This window comes from Budorcas taxicolor, chromosome 10, assembly GCF_023091745.1.
Source record: "Budorcas taxicolor isolate Tak-1 chromosome 10, Takin1.1, whole genome shotgun sequence".
Lineage (NCBI taxonomy): Eukaryota > Metazoa > Chordata > Mammalia > Artiodactyla > Bovidae > Budorcas > Budorcas taxicolor.
In genome coordinates, this window is record NC_068919.1 from 98313958 (window position 1) to 98335101 (window position 21144).

Below are 21144 nucleotides of genomic sequence, written 5' to 3' on the forward strand. Positions count from 1 at the left end.
TAAGGGTGGTGTCATCTGAATATCTGGGGTTATTGGTATTTCTCCCGGCAATCTTGATTCCAGCTTGCACTTCATCCAGCCCAGCATTTCACATGATGTACTCTGCATAGAAGTTAAATAAGCAGGATGACAATATACAGCCTTGACGTACTCCTTTCCTGATTTGGAACCAGTCCATTATTCCATGTCCAGTTCTAACTGTTGCTTCTTGACCGGTACACAGATTTCTCAGGAGGCAGGTAAGGTGGTCTAGTATTTCCATCTCTTTCAGAATTTCCCACAGTTTGTTGCGATTCACACAAAGGCTTTGGCATAGTCAATAAAGCAGATGTTCTTCTGGAACTCTCTTGCTTTTTCTATGATCCAGTGGATGTTGGTAATTTGATCTCTGGTTCCTCTGCCTTTCTAAACCCAGCCTGAACATCTGGGAGTTCTCGGTTCACATGCTGTTGAAGCCTCGCTTGGAGAATTTTCAGCATTACTTTGCTTGCGTGTGAGATGAGTGCAACTGTGCAGCAGTTTGAACATTCTCTTTGTTCAAATCTCCGAAATTTGGGCCTTTTGGAGCTTGCTTATTAGCTTAATTCACAAATGCCTGTGTTTTAGGGCAACGGATAAATGGTAGCTGTTCTCTTCTTATTAACAGTGAAAAAGATAACCTCAGTCTAATTTGGCCATATTACAGTCTTTATATTTCAATTAAGTCACAGGAAAAGTTTTTTTCACATTTTCTTGAAGGATTAGTTATTCCTTCTCTCGTCTCACCATGAGCAATACTTTTAGTTGTAACCATGTAACGTAAACAAGAAAAGAAGGGCTGAAATGGGCTTATTTAGGAACAGCTGCTTATTTTCCTGACATTCACTCCTGTCAGGCTATATCATAGCTGTTTCACTTAGAGAACAAACGTATGGTTACTGGAGCGAGGGCAAAAGCAGGGGGTGGGGACAGTTAGGGAGTTTGGGATGGTCACGGACACACTATTTTAAATATAGCAGTGTGTACAGGCTGTATTTACAGGACCTACTGTGTGGCACAGGGAACTCTGCTCAACGTCATGTAGCAGCCTGGATGGGAGGGAGTTTGTGGGAGAATGGATACAAGTATATGTATGGCTGAATCCCTTCACTATTCACCTGAAACTATCACAAGCTGCTTGTTAACTGGCTACACCCTAATACAAAACAAAAAGGTTTTTTAAAAGTTACAGCTGTTCCATGTTACACTGAAAGGGTTATGGGGACTTCCCTGGTAGTCGAGTGGTTAGAACTCGGGGCTCCCACTGCAGGCGGCATGCGTTCAGTCCCTCATCAGGGAACTACGATGCCACATCCCAGGCGATCACGGCCAAAAGCCAAAGAAATGCTGATGGTGTGGGGGAAGGCCAGAGAGAGAGAAAGGGAATGAGAATGGGGAGTTTAAAACTGTCCATGAATACGGTCACGGTTAACATCTATTGTCTAAAAGAACGTTACCCCACGTATTTTCCATTGCCTTAAAAAAAAAAATACAACCGCTCCACTGCCATTAAACTAGTATTACCACGAAAGATCTGAAGATTTAAAAAAAAATCAGGGAAATTACTTTCCTGGTTAAAATCCTAATTATACATGTGAAGAATCTCAGACTTCTGTTACAACAAGCTATGTTTGCTTCTTCATTAATCGAGGGAGTTTGAAAACCATGGTTTCATCATACAAGAACTAATTTTTTCCCTTGCATATTTATTAGGGGTTTTTCTACTTTTAACAAATACTTCTTCCATATACACAAATACTCCAAGAAAAGAATAAAAGTGTATCCCTTTCTAATGTAAAAAAGCTATTTCCCCTTTTTTATCAATAATATAAAGTTCCATGTAATAAAGGCCACACTCAAGGGTCTAATGGATTTCCTTTTAATCGAAGCTGTTCACTGAGGATCAAGGAATGGGGTAGGGGATGGGGAGTACTTAACTCAGAAACACACACTCAATATCTTTTAATTGTTTAAGTACCATAATGCCAGTTATATTTTATTCCAAGAAGTGCTACTTAAAAATACATACAAGGGATTTCCCTGGTGGTCCTGTGGCTAAGACTCAGAGCTCCTAACGCAGGGGGCCCAGGTTCAACCCCTGATCAAGGATCACAGCATGCCACAACTAAGACCCGGTACAGTCAAATAGACAAATATAAATACACAGATTTCTCTTTTAATATATACAATATTTTCATTTCACTCAGAAGCAGAAGAGAATGAACGAGCCACTAGTATGTATGTGCTACTAAGGATAACAGGAACAGTTCTCTATTCCTATATCCAACTACCGTACATTCAGGGAATATAATGGCTAAAATAAGGGAATATAATGATAAAAGTCTCAATTAACAACAACAACAAAAAAACAAACAGGGACTTCCCTGGCGGTCCAGGGGTTAGGATTCTGCTCTTCCAGTGCAGGGGACTCAGGTTTGATCCCAGATCAGGGAGCTAAGGCCCCACACGCCGCATGATGTGGCTAAAAACCAAAGTTTAAACGATAGAAACATGACTTGCAGAAGAATTAAAGATGGAATAACAATGTGCGTGGCACTGTCCCCATGCCTGTAATTCACAGATGGTAGAATGGTTACACTTGGCTGGTGGGAGGAACTGCTGTAGCAGACTGAAAGACACCTGTGTACAGAGCAGCTGAATCTCAGTGACCCGGCTTCAACAATAAAGACAGCAAGAGCTTCAGCAGGCTCCCTGGCTCCACCACTGTTTCTTGCCTGGAGGCAGACTCTTACTCTAGAAGCCCCCAAGTCCAGCCAACAGCACGGCGGCCAGATCTTGCTTTGGAAAACCTCTCAGCGGCAGCTCTCCTGGGCTGTATGTATTTCAGCAGACTGCAGCTTCCAACTCTGCCAGGAAGCTCGCAAGAGGCTTCCTATCAAGCGGCTCTGCGCTCAGCATTTCAGACGTTCCAAACCACGCCTCGAGGCCTAATCGTGATTCACGCTCCTTCTCAGGCTTTATCTTTCCTTGCCTGATGCAACTTCAACATCATATTTTAAGCAAAATAGACTGTAGTAATTAAAATAAAAGATAACAAATTTCAAAAGTACTTAAAACAATCTCCATCAGATTTGGGAGGCTGCAACTCTGACAAACGGCCCTTAAGGGCATGAGCTCGGTGCAGGCCACCTGCCACTGGCCCCAGGTTAACTACTGAGGGGAAAGGTGCTGATCAGGGAGCCGGAAGCACTAGTCCTGTCGTGGTTTCTTAACCGTGAGCAAGTTACTCGACACCTTTTGGCCTCAGTTCACCCCACCTACAAAATGGGCATGAGACTGCCTCTCTCATAGGGCTGGTAGGGATTAAAATAAACAGAAACATTTAAAGGGCTTAGAACACGCGAGAGTAAGTCCTCAAGTAACATTAGCTCCGGTTATCAGAGTTTAAGTCCCCTGAAATAGTATAAAATTTCTCATTACGTCTTCTGTAGCATAAAAAATTCTATACTTAAGTGCTAGCCAGCCCTTCAGTAACAGGGTTTTCTCTCTGGCAACTTTTCCTTGTCTTTCTCTTTCTTTCCTTTTAAAATAAATTATTTAAAAATATATAATGACTGGATTGTTTTTCTTTAGGAAAATGGCAATGGCTCAAAGAAAAAGCAGCGTGCTGCTGAGGGAAAAGCGCTAAGCCTGCAGCGGGAAGACCTCGGCTCTAGCCGGGGGCGCCGCTCGCTGGCTGCCCCAAGCAGGCCAGGCAGCACTGTGATGGACAGTGAAGTCTGCACTCCAGCAACGGGGGATAGATACTGTACAAACACTGATTCGTCGTCTTAGACATATGTTTCATTATCAAACATGCTTATTTTCCTTAAGTCACCATTCAGACGTAAATCTGACTTCAAAACGCATGCCAGTTAACAAAAATACAAACAAATAAGCATTTGCAAAATATGGGTGAGAATTAAGGTTATTCTCTAGATAATCCACTCCAAACTCTGGAAGGAAGAGAAAGGACATCATTTGGAATATTTTCATTCTCAGTGGTATAATTCTTGAGCTTCATTGGCTGACTTAAGGACATCTTGAGTCATTTTTCTCTGTAAATTATTCTAACCAATGAACACATTTACATGATGAAAAAAGAAAACAGAAATGGCTAAAGAAAAATAACTCTACACTAAACAAGTAGTGGCTTCCCAGGTGGTTCAGTAGTAAAGAGTCCGCCTGCTAAGGCCGGAGTCGCAGGCTAGAGCTCAGGTTTGACCCCTAGGTTGGGAAGATCCCCTATAGCCAATTTCAGTATTTTTGCCTGGAAAAATCCCATGGACAGAGGAACCTGGGGGACTACAGTCCACAGGGTCTCAAAGAGTCAGGCACAACTGAGCAACTGCACACACACACAACACACGTGTCCTGCGTCAGGACCCCCCGTGGTCTGGAGGCTGCCGTCTCTGGTCCACGCCGTTTCTGAGACGGCGGGAGGAGGAAGGAACTCAGTCGCACGCAGGATGACACTGAGCATGTCCGCACCGGCGCGTCTAGGGCAGCGGCGAGGCGCACGGTCAGCACCCAGCAGAAAGCTACTGTTGCTGCCACAGGCAACAGTCACGCATGAAAGACACAGGGGCCCGAGGAGCTGCTCTCCTTCGGCCACACAGGGAGTGCTCACGGTCACCTAGCCCCGGATCCCCGCCTGGTCGCCCGTAACGCTGGAATCTGACGTCTGCTAAAAAGCCATTTGACATGGAAACTAATTTCTCAAGTCAAAGACTGAGCCGTCTAAATAACTATAACGTGACTGAGCACAGACAAGCTGCTTTTCGATTCACAGAGAAATGAGCTGCCGCCACCCAGCACGGAATTACTTGTATATTTTCTTAGCCTGCTCAGTTAAAACTTGTTCAAAATAACACAATTACAGTGTCCTATTCATAAATAAAAGCCCTGCACACCTTTTAGTGACTTCATTTGGATAGTCTAGATGAAGTGACACAAACCCTTGACAAGAGTTATTTCTACAACAAGCCGCTCCTTCTCATATAGGATCTGGGTCATGCATGTTTATTCTAGTGAAATTAACATCTTAAGATGATTCTGAGGAATTTAAATTGCCTTTGGATATCCTGTCAGTTCACTGAAAGATAAACCTAAGTGACATTTATGTATGAACAAACTGCTTAGAAAAACAAATAGAAAAATATTTGCTAAAGCAACATATTGTTTACAACAGTGATATGAGCAAAAAGCTTTGTTAACAGAAAAGAAAAGGCCAAGTTCAGACACGGTATGTATTCTGACAAGAAGAGTAAAGTAAACTGCTCAACAACTAGCTGGGGTGGTTGGTTAATGCGTGAAGGAAATATGAGTAACCCATCCCGTCAGGGGAGAACGGCCACACACCTACTGCCTGGGTGGGCACAAAGGTGTTGCCTGGTGGGAGAAAGATGAGGATCCACCGCCGGAGACGCGATGAAGGAGCTACCGTTCACAATCTGCTCCCTTTCCTCCTCGAAAGGAGATTTTCTTTTTTTCTGTAACAGTAAGTTATCCAAGAGAGGGAAATGAATACCCCAAATGTCCTTTCCTAAAATCTAAAGGCCATTCAAAACAGGCATTGGTTGGGGAAGGGGGTAAGGCGTGATACTTCAGAGGCAAACTATTTTCTTAAAAATATGAAGGTCTTGAATTTTTCACAAATGTTCACTACCACCACCTTCCCTCTGGAAAAACAAAGAGTAGGGAAGAAAGAGACCCTGTTTAGCAGAGAGAAGGGGAAAGACTGCCTCATCCAAGAGGCCTTGAGGCCCACCACCTGAGCTCATCGATGAATGGAAAGAGGGGTGGATCCTAGACTCATCTGAAATTGTGTGCAAGATTCTGCATTTTGATCAGATTCTACAAAGGGTCCATGACACTTAAGATTTTAAAACTCATTAAAAAAAACAACTTTACAAGTCAAAGTTCAAGCAGAAGTCTGACGCATACAAACTCAAATTCTGGCTCCTCTGCGTATTAGCTGTACGATTGCCCAGGTGAGCACTGCAAAGCACCCTATTTTTCAGAACTTCAGTTTCCTCCTTTTAAATTGGAAGAGAGAATGCCCAACTCACTGTGAGAATTAAACAAGAGATGCTAAGCTTCCAGCAACAACGTGCATCCACCCACAAGGAGGACGGCAGAAAGCTGCTAACAGCATCTAGTATCAAAGGAATGCGATCTGAAGCCATAAGCACCATGGGTAATGAAGAACTTAGAGGGCTCCCCTGGAACGCCATCAGTTCCCCTGCTTGCCATCTTGTTACCGACTCACAAACCTCTGTAAACGAGCAAATCCACTCTCGATTCCATATGGTCACGAGACCACACTGCGGGGACATACCGCTGGCGAGAGACGTTCAAGGACATCGCCAGTGTCTCTCAGGTGAAAAATCCAGCACTGGCAGAAGAACGGCTCAGGTCATGAGCCCTGAAATTTACTAGAAATTCAGTAAAGGTTAAACACTCCATTTCTTTGAGTAAACAGGTGTCCAAAATCTGTAATAACTTGTGTGATACATTATTGTAAAGTGCATAGTATCTCCATGTTTGTATATAAAATCCCTCTACTTACTTATATGACTAGTTTTAATTATTTAGACCAAGTAAGAGAAGTAACAGAAAAATCTAAGAGTCAAGAAAAATCCTTGCTCATTTATAATCAAGTTTGGACTTTGGAAAGCTTTAGATAGAGAGGCCAATCTAAGATTTAAATTTGCTTCAGATGGTCCAAAAGATCAAACTAAAATATTTACTGATCCTTGTCTATAAGTCAACCTTTCCTGTTTTATAACATACATACCTGAATGAGTAAAAGCTCAGCCCAAAGGCTAAAAAGTTTGCAGGTACTATACTCTTACCGTACACATATTTCAGCTATTTTTAGAGCCCAAATGAAAATAGCTAGTACAGGCGGAAATGCGCATGAAATTCTTGAGGCCTACTCAGATAACAGTCAAGATAAGGTCAGTGGATATTTGGAATACCTAAGACGCTAATTTAAAATAAAACACTCTGATGGCCAAGAACACTTTCTAAAGTAGTGCTTGAGAGCAATGGTTTGTATTAAATGCTTGATTCCTCTTTGATTCCAACAAATCCCGCAGCCAAAAAATGTCCCCATTTGCCAGAAAACAGTGTGAGAAGAATCAGTTTAAAGTTCAGCAAAGAAGCTGCCATTCCCCTGACAGAGCAATCTCACCCCAGACAGCCTCAGAAACACACACTCTAAGTATTTGAGGAGAATCCCAAAATGAAAAAGAAAAAAGTCTAAAGAGAAGAGGTTCTCTGCTACCTCTGCTCAAAGTCTGTAAATGTTCAACTCTCTCCAGGAAGTAAAACCATACAGCAAACAAAGGCTGACTTGACTGAACTGTGGTCTTTGCTTATCAGTCTAAATTCAAAGCAAGATCCTTAACTTTTAAACTCAGGGGACACTGATTCCGCAACCATGCACTGTAAGGTGGTGATGGCCGTGTTATCCCTCGGTCCCGTCTGACTCTCTGTGACCTCACTGATTGCAGCCCGCCAAGCTCCTCTGTCCATGGGATTTCCCAGGCAACAATTCTAGAATGGGCTGCCGTTCCCTTCTCCAGGGGATGTTTCCAATCCAGGGATCGAACCTGCCGCCTCCTGCACTGCAGGTGGGTCCTCCACCGCTGAGCCACTGCGGAAGCCCGCCCTAGGAGGCACCAGCACCACTTCAGACACCGGTGGTGCAACAGTCCTACTATGACGGAGGTTACATATCAAGGAGTCAAAACTTGGCATGTGTGGGGTGCATTTCAAATACGATTTTCTGAATATCTGTGATAAATCAGAACAAAGTAACCAAATATCAAATTATAATTTTAAAATGAGAGGCCACAGTGAGAACTTCTAAGTTTTGCTAGACTTTTCAACTTTTTCAATAAAACGCTTCAGAGGTAACCTTAGGGGTGCTTAGCAGCCATTTGAAAGCTGTTTATTTGGAAAAGTTATGTATGTATGCTATACATGCAGAAAACAATGGGATCCTTGTTCCCTCTACACAAAGCAGTCACAAACAGCAGAAAGAAAACTGCCCTCTAAAACTTAAGTTATAAAACTAACACATAATGTATCGCAGCAGAAGCATGAAAACCTTATCTTCAAAAGCTTTCCAGGTTTTTTTTTTTTTTTTCTTTTTTGGCTGTGCCACGGGGCTTGCAGGATCCTAGCTCCCTGACCAGGATCCAACCCAGACCTGGCAGTGAGAGTCTTAACCACTGGACCACCGGGGAAGTCCCCAGAAGGCTTCTAGGATTTTTAAAATGTCCTGTTTTTCTAACTGGAGATCTAAAAACTTAAAAACTCCAACCAAATGCAAATTTAAGCTGAATAAGAACATTAAGATAAAGACAGACATGCTATAAAAGAAATTACATTTCCCCTGCTCTCTGCCGGGTGAGGACACAGTGAGATACCGGCAAGCCGCCAGCCAGAGGAGAGGAGGGCTCTCAGCAGAGCCTGACCATGGCGACAACCTGACCTTTGACCCCCAGCCTCCAGAATGGTGAGAGATCAGTCTCTGTGGTTTATGGGCCACGCCATCTGTGACACTTCGTTAGGGCAGCCTGAGTGGACTAAGACATACGCCAAGAAGGAGAATAGCTGGATCACATGAATGTGAGGTACCGCTGGGGGGTGGGGGGTGGGGGGTGGGAGGTAGAAACCAGTTCTGCTGGGTCCTCTGAAGCTCCATAACCTGCACACCAGGCACAGGCCCCCAGCACAGGGTGCCTAGTAAGTTTCGATGAATGTGTATCAATGAATGAAAACACACACAAAAAAATGATAAAAAGCATATGGGGCAAGGGTAGTCTACTGAGCAAGAAGCTGCAGAAAGGGAGCTTCCCTGGTGGCTCGGCGATCGAGAATCCGCCTGCCGGTGCAGCAGACACGGGAAGACACCTGATCCGGGAAGACTCCACACACCGCAGAGCAGCTGAGCCGCGCACCACAGCCCTCGGGCCTGAGCTCCTGATCCCGCCGGCCCGGAGCGCGGCTCCGCAGCAGGAGAAGCCACGGCAAGGCGGGGGGAGCCTGGACCAGCTGGAGGGGGGGCCCTACTCGCCGCAACTAGAGAAAAAAACAAGCCCACACGCAGGAACGAAGACCTAGCACAGCCGAGATAATAAACGAATTAAAATTTTTAAGAAAATAAATTATATTTTGCAATGAATCTAATTAAAACCCAGTATAGCACAATTAAAACGTGATTATCAAATGTAATATAAGATTTGAAAGAATTCCTGAGAAAGACATGCCTTAGAGAAAAAATATAAACCTTAAGTAAAAGCTTCATTATTTTTTGTTTGTTTAAATCCTAGAGGTTAGTTTGAGAGCAAGAGGGAAGAAAGAAAAGTAAAGACCTACTTAAGCTCTCTTTGTGGGCAGTGACGCTGTACAAATTAATTACCCCTGGCATGAAGACAGAGGTTCCAACAGAACTGCTACATTACAGTGGTGTACTAAAATTCTGTTCAGTGAGGTAAGAAGTGCCATTACCAGTGGCCACTCTATTTGTACTATCGATATAAGGACATTTTATAAAAAAACATGTATCCTCTTAGTAAACGGAAGAAGCAAAGATACTTATAAAAGAAAGAAAGGAGTTCATTTGAAGAGGTCAGTGAGCATAGCGTGGAAATGGGAGTCAAACCCCAAGGACGGTGCTGAAGACTCACACTTACCGAGAGTTTCCCAAATGCCAGGTGCTCTGCTGAGTTTTCTCGCTAAGATTGTACCCTCACAACCCCTGTCAAAGAGGCAACAGTATCATTCCCAGCTCACAGATGCAAAGCCACTGGGCTTGGGAATTAAGTAACTGGCCCAAGAGCACACAACTGGTAGGTGGCAACACTGGGACCCAAACCCAGGTGTTTCCAACCCAGCTGGCACATGTCTCAACCAGTCGCTGAGCAGGCTGGCCTACTCAAGAGGCCCACAGAGGCAGTGCCGGCCCGGGTGGCCCAGACAGGACGCCGCGACTATCCTGGAGGCACGGCCACTCCCCGTGGGAAGATACACATAAGGCTTTCCGGGCAACTTCCCTTCTCTGAATCCACGCTCACCAAGCAATGTCCGGTTTGCTCTGATTCCCAAACAGCCTGTCTACGGGGAGATCCTGGCCTAGCCAGAGGGCAAACACACTCAGAGCCCTCATCCTAATTTACGATGAGATACCGGAATTCTGTATCTCATCGTACATGACTACGCTTGCATCCTGGTTTCACAAATTTCCAATGAGCTGGGGTAACACAGGGCTTACTCTCCGAAACAGGTCTTTAGGTCTGACCATCTCACTCTAGACTGTAACATTCTTTCAGACACACTGCCTCGTGGGTGACACACTCTTGTCTCACCACCTCCATCAAACCTCGGTAACACACACTTTCACAATTAGAAAGTTTTTCTAATTCCCGTTAAATTCTATAAAGACTTTGACAGCCTATCTTGAAACAGTTATGAAACTCAACGACATGCAAGGAGTTTTAGCAGCTCTGAGAGGCTGTTGCTACCACAAACAGCAATGTTTTCCTGCAGCAACACCCCGCACCCCCATTTTAAAAAGCCACTTTTCACAGCTCAAATACAGTGGGTTCAGAAAAAAGTTGACAATGCACGTTAACTATATTGGATATAAATATACTAACCTTTCAGTTTTTAGTTCCTTAATGTACTATCAAATATCTCACTTGGTCAAAAAAAACTATAAAGACTGACAAGTCACGTCCAGCTCTTTGCGACCCCATGTAATAGTCCATGGAATTCTCCAGGCCAGAATACTGGAGTGGGTAGCCATTCCCTTCTCCCGGGGATGGTCCCAACCCAGGGAACAAACTCAGGTCTCCCACACTGCAGGTGGATTCTTTACCAGCTGAGCCACCAGGGAAACCCAAGGATACTGGAGTGGGTAGCCTATCCCTTCTCCAGCGGATATTCCTGACCCAGGAATCGAACCGGGTCTCCTACATTGCAGGCGGATTCACAATAGAAGTGAAATGATATTCAACTTTCAAAGAAAGTAAAGATTTATGCTATCAGCTTAAATTTGGGCAGTAGCAAAATCTTATCAGCCAAATCTACATGCTATGATTCTGAGCTTTCTTGACAGGAGACTAATGCAAGATAACAAACCACTATCTCTTGACTGAATCCCATGAGTGATGTATGGACACAAAGTAAGAACAGCCGCTGCCCTGACTCAGATGATTTCTAAACAGTCATTGGGTAGGACTAGGCCTGGGCCTAAGCCACCTGTTTATATCCTACAGAGCAGAGCTTCTGAAGCTTTGAAAAGTTTGCTATACAAACTAACTTTCTGACCATGACTATACTAAAATGTTGGAAATGGTGGGACAGCCTGTCCAGGGGCAAGACATTTTCTAGGGGTCATACCTGTTCCCACCTAGAGCACTCTTCCTTTCTGTTAAAAAATCACTCTCATCATATACCCACAGCTGGATGAAGCTGCTCGTTTCTGAGTATGATCATCGCACACAAGGGATGGCAACTTCTCTGGGCTTCTTGACTAACAAAGAAGCAAAACAATGCCTGTGGGTTCAGCTCAACCTGTGCTTATAAAGGACTTTTCACGTCTTAACATATTAACCATCATTAATTTATTATAACTAATAAATTAACCACAGTTCTTCAACAAATTGACTCTAGTGGTTATAGGCAGACCAGGTGCATGAGGAAGAAATCACAGGAAAAAAAAATAGGAAAAAAGGAAAAATGGGTGAAGGGAACAAAAGAGACGGGACTAAATAAACGCAAGCAGGCAGGACCAGTCACTGAGGCGGGCTCTTCTGGTTCACTTTCCCCTTCTTGGGCCACTGCACTTCCTTTCCTTCTAACGTTCCTCTCACCCGGACTCCGGACCCGCGAATGCTCTGCCTGCTCGGCATCTCCAACTGGCACCTGAAGCTCAGCACATCGGAGGTGAGCGGCGCGTACACCTCCGCCAACTCCCCTCCAGCCTGCTCTTCCTTCTGTTTCTTCCCTCGGGGGCAATCCCCACCATTTACCAGAAACCTTAGGATCCACCTGGACCCTGGCCAGTCCCTCCGTAGATCCCCAAGATCTCCAGGCTCAGCTCACTCCTCCTCAGCCCCATCCAGATCCAAGTGACTGCTGTCTGCACCACAGCCACTCTTCTAATCATTTTCTCCACAGGCAGCATGGCTTCGTAAAAACAATCACACCACCTGCACGTTTAAAAAACTCTTCACTGGGACTCCCCTAGCAGTCCAGGGGTGAAGACTCTATGCTTCTACTGCAGAGGGGCACGGGTTTGACTCCTGGTCTGGGAACTAAGATCCTGCATGCCTCGCAGTATGGCCAAAAAAGAAAAAACAATTTTTTAAAATAAAGTTAAAAAATAAAAACTCTTCACTAACTTCCTAATCTGCAGGACAAGCCCCAAACCAGAAGAACCCCGCACTGGGTGGCCCCTGGCCTGCAGCCCTGCCTCTCCCTCCCCAGGTACCAGGGAGATTACCTGCCTTGTCTCTCTGGCCATGTGGGGCCAGTCTTTTCCAGCCCCTGACTGGCCACCCCACCCCATCCTTCGGGTCCCAGCTGAGACATCACTCGCCCCAAGAAGCCTTCCCTCCGCTGCCTCTCCCTAATGTCGACAGCGCCTCCTGCTTCCCTCATCATCGCGTGCCTTGTGTCTATTTCTTATCGGTATCAACGCCAGGCTGAGCTCCCGGTACCGATATGTGCCGTTCAGTCGCTCAGTCGTGTCCGACTCTTTGTGACCCCATGGACTGCAGCAAGGCAGGCTTCCCTGTCCTTCAACACCTCCCAGAGTTTGCTCAGACTCATGTCCATTGGGCTTCCCTAGTGGTTCAGCTGGTAAAGAATCTGCCTGCAATGCAGGAGACCTGGGTTCGATCCCTGGGTTGGGAAGGTCCCCTGGAGAAGGGAACGCTACCCACTTTGGCATTTTGGCTTGGAGAATTCCATGGACAGAGGAGCCTGGAGGGCTACAGTCCATGGGGTCACAAAGAGTTAGACATGACTGAGCGACTTTCCCCTCCCTTTCGTGTCCATCGAGTCAGTGATGCCATCCAACCGCCTCATCCTCTGTTGTCCCCTTCTTCTGCCCTCCATCTTTCCCAGCATCAGGGTCTTTTTCAATGTGCTTGGCCCTTAATATGTCTTTAATACTGACTGATGCAATGATGGGACGCTCACCAGGGGCACAGTTTATCTATTCTTGACTTCTCATAAACTATAAATCAGCAGGATTTCCCAGTCAAGACTATAACATAGGCATTTAAGTGAAATAACTAGCTTTTCCATCTCTCTCTTACCCCAGAAGCAGGCAGCCAAAGACCAAAGAGGCCTGGGTTTAATTAGAGCCCTTTTCTTCACACGCCTTACACAGCATTTTAAATGCAGGACATTATGCGGGTCCTTGAGGACGCCACAACTTCCTTCAGACTGGGTTAGGGCTTTTCCAGGAAAATCCTATGATTACTGTAACAGACTATAGTTATCGGAGCTATGGCTTTACGTGCACATTAAATCACACAGTCATTCCGAGCGTTAGGCATCACTGTCACCCTGTGGTTCAGATGAGGGAACCAGAGCTCAGACAGGTCACATTCCTCACATAAGGTTAAACAACTAAATTGATGCAGAAACCAGAATTCAAACCGAAACATGTCTCCCAAAATTTGGCTTGACCTGTGGAAAACAAAGGGCTTCCCTTGGTGGCTCAGATGGTAAAGAACCTGTCTGCCAATGCAGGAGACATAAGAGACTCGGGCTCGATCCCGGGGTTGGGAAGATCCCCTAGAGGAGGGCATGGCAACCCACTCCAGTCTTCTTGCCTGGAGAATCTCATGGACAGAGGAACCTAGCTGGCTACAGTCCAAAAGGTTGCAGTCACAAAGAGTTGGACACTATTGAAGTGACTAAGCACGCAGGCACGCACGTGCAAGAGAGTCACTGAATGCTGAACAAATGAATAAAGTCAGTAAACTCTACTAAATCAGGATGACCCATGTGGGATCAATACTAGAAGGTCAAAAAAAAAAAAAATACTAGAAGGTCAGAACTACTTGGACACTCCAAAATGCATTCCTTTTTTTTTTTTTTAAAGTAGCTTAAAACAGCTATTTTATCTTGCTCACAGTTCTGTGGGTCAAGAATTTGGGCAGGACTTGCCTAGGTGTCTGCTGGATATCTGGGGGCTGAAAGGACCCATTTCGAAGATAGCTTCTTCACACAGATGCCAACATGCACTGCTGTTTCATTTTAGTTTACATTTTGGGAGAACATATAAACATTTTCAAAACTCAGGCATTGTGGGGATATCCCTGGTGGTCCAGTGGCTAAGACTCCACGCTCACAACCCAGGGGTCTGGAGTTCCATCCCTAGTCAGGGAACTAGATTTCACACATGGCAGCTAAAAGATCATGCATGCTGCAACCAGGACCTGCTGCTGCTGCTGCTAAGTCGCCTCAGTCGTGTCCGACTCTGTGCGACCCCATAGACAGCAGCCCACCAGCTCCCCGTCCCTGGGATTCTCCAGGCAGGAACACTGGAGTGGTTTGCCACTTCCCTCTCCAATGCATGAAAGTGAAAGTGAAGTCGCTCAGTCACGTGGACTCTTAGCGACCACATGGACTGCAGCCCACCAGGCTCCTCGGCCCATGGGATTTTCCAGGCAAGAGTACTGGAGTGGGGTGCCATTGCCTTCTCCGCAACTAGGACCTGGCACAGCCAAATACATAAATAAATGTGTAAGGAAAAAAAAACAAACCTAATCTCAGTTCAGTTCAGTCGCTCAGTCGTGTCCGACCCTTTGCGACCCCATGAACCGCAGCACGCCAGGCCTCCCTGTCCATCACCAACTCCCGGAGCTACTCAAACTCACGTCCATTGAGTTGGTGATGCCATCCACTCTTTCCAGTTCTTTTAAGGGGCATCCCCAAGAAAAGTCCTCTTTGCTCTGTTTCATTCCTTCCTCGCAAGGAGAAGGGCTCACAGGCTCAACTCAGGTTATCCTAGCGCCTGTCTGGCCAACCACTTCAGCGGTGTCTGACTCTTTCCGACCCATGGACTGTAGCCCTCCAGCCTCCTCTCTCCATGAGATTCTTCAGGCAAGAACACTGGAGTGGGTTGCCATGCCCTCCTCCAGGGGATCTTTCCCACCCAAGGCTGGAACCTGGGTCTCCTGCATTGCAGGCAGATTCTTTACCAACTGAGCCAGCAGGGAAGCCCCAGATTATCCTGGCCAGGGAGGTACTTTGAGAAGACACAGCCAGCGTGCATTTATAGTAGTTGGAAGGAAGGAGCAAAATTCGGCCAGAGAAGCCTGCAGTTTTATTTTTCTTTAGGGGGGTGGGGGGGTGGCTTACCTCCCGCAGCTCCAGTCTTTGGGCCACAGCCTCCAGGCTCTCCTGGCCAGTGCTCTCCACGGACAGCGTGAACTCGACAAACTCATTGTTGAGCAGCTGGATCCGGGCAACCAGGCAGCTCTTGCTGGATACGGTGTAGCGCCGCGTGCGTTTCAATTTCAATCCAAATGGCAGTGGCATCTTCTTCTCCCTTCAAGAGCTGGAGGGGTAAAAAGCGAACAGCACCGCCAGCAGTCCAGGGGTGGTGATGGCCAGAGAAAGGGATTCCGTCCCGACACGAGGAGCACCGCGGAGTCTGCGACTGCTCACCCGGCAGCTGCTGCCATCAAAAAGCAACCGAGTCTCCAAAGACCAGGTGATGGGAGCTCCCACGCCAGTGCTGGGGAGAGAGGGACGCTGGTTACAGGGGCGGCAGCAACTCCGGCTTTGTTTTTAAAAATAAAAATCAATAAAAGCTGTATCTAAGGAATAAGCTTTATCTTCCCTCTGGAAAAAAAGAAGGCCTTAGCAGGATCTGGGAGGGGCTAGAGAAGTTTCACAGCAGAGGTGTGTTAGGCCCCGGGTCAGACTCCACCCCTCATTCAATTCCGCAAACAGTGGCCACCACGTGTGGACGAGGGCTGGTACTATAGCCCCAAATTTAGTAGCGAGAATCAGTGGTCCTCTTCCTAAAGTTCTGGGTGTTTTTTTCATAGTTAACCCTTTTCGGCTCCCCGATACTCCAACTGTATCTTTAGCCCTTAGGTGAGTTCACTGTCAAGAAAAAAAAAAAAAAAAACCCACCTCCGAAAGAGCTACGTTCAAGTCCCAATTAGGCAAATTAATGCCGAACCCGAATGGAATCATCCCCTGTCACATGTGGCAGCTGTGAAGTTCAAATGAGGTGAACACTTAACAGGCATGTGCAGAACTTCCCGGTTTACAGATACTTACGTCACCATTTCGATTTATTTATAAGCAAACTGTAGAAGACTCTACACGCGCCATTGACCGGATTACCACGCAGAAGCCTGTCAGCTCTGAAAAGCCTGGCCCGCGCCCGTCTCCGGGTGGGGACGCCTAGAGGCGGTGAGCCTTGCCCGAGGCGGCACCTCAGCCCTGAGGAGGAGCTGGACGAGGTTTCGAACTCCATCCCGAGATAAAGACGCGAGCACGGCGCTCAACCGGCCCGTGCGGCCAACAGCGCCGAGGGCTCCGACTCCGCGCTCCCGGAAGAGCGGGCGGCGTTGCCCGGGCAACCGGCGGCCTCGGCGGCGCCGGAACCCTCCGCCTGCCGCCGCGTTTCCGAACGGACGCTCCGGAGGGAGGACAGGCTCGGGCTGACGCCGCAGGGAAAGCTTAAAGGACCCGCCTAGCGCCCCTGCAGACAAGCGTGCGGTTTGAGCGGGGTCCCTTTACCTCAGAACTGCCCCCACACCCCAAACACGTGACGTAAAACTTTTTACAGCTCGCCAGTCGGTGCGTTAATCCCTGGGCGGAAGCAAAACGGCCTTGAGCGGCAGCTTGGAACTTTGACAGGATTTTTTTTTTTGGAATACCCCCCGCGCCCCGCCTTCAACAAGTCGACAAAATCGCAGATATCGGCAGAATCCCGGGACGGCCCCCGCCCTCCGTCGTCTTCTGAACCGAGGCTGCCTCCGAGGACGCAGCCTTGGGCTGGGTCGCAGCTGGTTACCCGGTGCCGGGGCCGGGAACCGCCGCGCGGAGGGGCAGCGCCAGCCGCCAGCGGACACGGAAGCCGGTCCTCGGGAGAAGCGGCGCTCTCGGCTTCACAGGGCGGCGGGCTGAGCTGGGGGCCGACCCCAGACGCGCCCTCCGCGGTCTCGCCTCCCCCACGGCGCCTCAGCCGCGGAGGTGATGGGCGCTCCGCGCTGGGCCGGGGTGGGGGCGGGGGTGAGGAGAACCAGGCTTTGGCAGACCTAACACTTCATAATTCCGTCTCACCGAAGTGGACTGCGTCTCTGAGGACAAGGCCGTGGAGAGGGCCTTTAGGCGTGTGTGCTAAGTCGCTGCAGTCCTGTTGGACCCTGCCACCCCAGGCACTGTAGCCCACCAGGCTCCTCTGTCCAAGGGATGCTCCAGGCAAGAATACTGGAGTGGGCTGCCATTCCTTCTCCAGGGGACTCTTCCCGACCTAGGGATCGACCCCGTCTCTTAGGTCTGCCTGCTTTGGTCAGGGGTTCTTTACCTCTAGCGCCACCGGGGAAGCCCCCCAGTGGGCCTTGTGGAGACGTCTAGTGAAAGACTCTCAGTCGTGTCCGACTCTTTGCGACCCCATGGACTGTACATGGATTCTCCAGGCCACAGTACTGGAGTGGGTGGCCGTTTCCTTCTCCCAGGGACTGAACGCAGGTCTCCCGCACTGCAGGCGGATTCTTTACCAGCTGAGCCACCAGGGAAGGCCTGCTGCTGCTACTGCCAAGTCGCTTCACTCGTGTCCGACTCTGTGCGACCCCGTCCCTGGGATTCTCCAGGCAAGAACACTGGAGTGGGCTGCCATTTCCTTCTCCAATGCAGAAAAGTGAAAGTGAAGTCGCTCAGTCGTATCCGACTCTTCGCGACCCCATGGACTGCAGCCCACCAGGCTCCTCCGTCCATTGGATTTTCCAGGCAAGAGTACTGGAGTGGGGTGCCACTGCCTTCTCCGAGGGAAGCCCTACAGAAAGTCTAAAAGGAATCAATTCCTAAGCCGTCCTTGCTCTTAAGTAGATTACAAGCAAGCTATAATTACATACATGGCTGTATCTCTAATAAGGACCCAACCACGACTTTCTGCTTTTGTTGTCTGGGTTTGGGTTTTGTTTGTTTGAGCTCTGGTTATCCACAGAGAGCCAGAAAAATAAAAGTTAAAAACAGGAGATAGAGGGAAAAGGCCAGAAGAAAAAAGAAAACTAGAAGTGCATAAGCCACTGTGTTAATTTAACAGCATTTGCTGTGTACCTCTGGAAGGTAAAAGCACCTTACTAAAGAAGGGAATAGAAAATAGACATTATGAAAAGACATGGGCTCTACCTGCAGTTTTCAGTGCTCTTGCGTGTGTCAGGGTATAAACCAAATAGCTCCTTGAGACAAAATGAAAAAAAAAAAAAAATCAAGAAGTGAGAACTTGAAATAATAAGCTTTCAACTAGAAAAGTGCCTATGCATGCATGAGTACATTTTAAAAGATTATAGATACCCTTATAGATAGATATGCTAAATACCCTATCGAGATAAGGTAATGAATTTAAATTTTACATACAAATTATGGTAACTGGAAACAACAGTTAAGTTGTACAGAGGAAAGATGAAAATTTGTATTAGGGATGTTCAAACATGGTATTCTCTTCACTGCAAATATGAATTACGCCCTGAAGGCAGTAGATATTACATTATATAACTTAATTATCAACTTAAGCTCTGATGAAGCAGAGTAAAACTTTGCTGTCCCTGAGTTTGAAATGTTTTACTGCATCAAGGATATAGACAAGCCAACGTTTTCTCTTTTTTATTTTGGTAGATGTTATAAAAAGTAATTGAAAAAGTTGAAGGGTATGTGTGTGAAACAATTTACACAATTTTCAGTTATGTACAGTATTTGCTACCAAATATTTTCATAAAGTTATGAATGTTTGAATAGAGGAGTAGAAATTGAAGATGCTTTGGGGGGGGTGTCTGTTTCAGGTGTAAAATAATATGAAATAATTTGAACTGTAGCTGGGTCTGGAAGTCTTAGCTGATTACTAAACAGACATTCATAATTAGCTTTTGCAGGAAAATATACTAAGATATTTTGTTTCTCTACAAAACCACTTTATTTTGAAATTTAAAAAATAGGTATATATTATGTTCAAGTATCATTTTAATGTTTTTACATCCCCTCTCAGAAGCTTCTCAAATACACTTTTAAAGTCTGAATCCTGTAGTTTTCCGCTTTGTTGCTACAGTCCTCATTACGTGTAATTTTATTAATGATGTTTTCAAATAAAATCTCTAAAATTGTATTCTTAGAATAATAAATAGATATATAGCATTAAATCCAACGCATATTTGTCGTGAACACATTTATGCGTAGAACTCGAGAATAAAATGTGCTGGAAACAACAGACAACTACTTTCAGAATAAAATTTCTATCATATCCCAAAGTTAGAAAAAAAAAAAATCTATCAGCAACCCTTAGGCATACAGCGGTTGTCACCTGGCGCACACGGAGTATTATGAACGCGTTTGCGAGCATACGCTATTATAAGGCTTTCTCAGCAAAAAAGAAAATAAGACGGGCATGCCAAAAGCGGCCAGTCTAATCAGGATTTGCAGAAATCACAAGTCGGAATTTGCAGACCCAAGAATTCTTTTTTCCAGAGTAAACACTCTTTACTCCAAAACCAAAACAAGCCATCACCACGAAACAGTCCTTCGTTCCTCTCCTTCTCGCCAAAGTTATCTGGCAAATCTCGCACTTAATATTCCGAGAGGCACAAACATGCGTAAGACTTTTAAAGCCCAGATGCAGAATTAAGCCGCTCACAATCAACCGAGGAGCTCCGAATACAAGTTCAAGACCCCTCTGCAAAAAAAAAAATAAAAAATAAAAAAATAAAAAAAAGACCCCTCTGCAAATGCCTCAAGTGGAAGACAGCCTGGAAGAGTTTTCTCTTTGTTACGCTCGTCCCTGCCTCGGGTCTGGGCAGCCGGGACGCGTCCTCCCCGGACTCGGGGGTGTTGGCTGGCGGACACAGCCCCGCGCTCAGCCCCCGCCGCCCCCCACCCGCGCCCCGCGCCCCGCGGGCCGGGACCCCGCGCCCTCACCTGCTCCCGCCGCCGCATCCTCGGGGCCGCGCGCCCCGCTCAGCGGCCCGCCCCGCGGGGCCCCGCCGCGCTGCCGCCGCAGCCGCGCCCGCACTCCAGCCCCCGCCGCAGCGCGCTCGCGGGGCCCGCGCGCCTCGCTTCCTGTCGCCCCGGCCCCGGCCCGCCGCGCATTCCCCCACGCCGAGGGCGGAGGCCCGCAGCTGGGGCCGGCGGCGCCGCACGCAGAGGCCCGGCGCGGGCCGGGCAGCCGGAGGACGCGCGGCCGGAGCAGCGGGGCGGCCGGGCCCGGGCGTCCCTCCCCCGGGCCGGGCGGGCGGGCGGATCCGGAGAGGCGGCGGCGGCCCGTGACCTCAGAGGGCTGGAATGCGGGCGGGGGAGGCGCGGACAGCTGCGCCCGGCCGCCGGGGAGGGGGCGCGCCGCTGCTTGTTTGAATCATATGACCGCTTATTTTGAGAGTTTCCAAATAAAGCGAGGCCTTAACAAAAATGAGAGGAGGGGGTAACATTTCGGTGCCAGGTAAAGGGTGTTATTCCCGCGTTACTAGGTGATCGGTAAAAGGGTACTATTGCCGGAGTTGTTCGTTTACTCGTCTACATGTCTGGAAACAGTTCAAATAGTCTATTTCTTCTCCGTTGCTTTCGTCTAAGGGCATACTCCATAAAAAAAGGATTGATAACAGGGTGGGAAGGACTGGTATACAGGGTGGCAAAGTCCCCTTCCCCTAAAAAAAATTGTGTGTGAAAGTCGTTCAGTCGTGTGCAACTCCTTGCGACCCCATGTTCTGAAGCCCACCAGGCTCCTCTGTCCATGGGGTTCTCCAGGCAAGAATAGCGGAGTGGAGTGCCAGGGGGTCTTCCCAACCCAGGGATTACGCCCAGGTTTTCCGCACTGCAGGCAGATTCTTTACAGTCTGAGCCACCAGGGAAGCCTCCAAAAAG

General features: G+C 47.4%; 1 protein-coding gene across 1 annotated transcript in view; it reads right to left on the reverse strand.

Annotated features, from left to right (window-relative positions):
• Positions 1–20255, reverse strand: part of PTPN21 (protein tyrosine phosphatase non-receptor type 21) — a 74135-nt gene extending 53880 nt beyond the window's left edge. Inside the window, exons 1-2 of the mRNA XM_052646218.1 lie at positions 20206–20255; positions 15418–15796 (exon numbers count right to left, since the gene is read on the reverse strand). Coding sequence (XP_052502178.1) covers positions 15418–15597 — 180 coding nt within the window. The 5' untranslated portion in view covers positions 15598–15796; positions 20206–20255. The remainder of the gene's footprint in view (positions 1–15417; positions 15797–20205) is intronic.
• Positions 20256–21144: the final 889 nt, after the last annotated feature.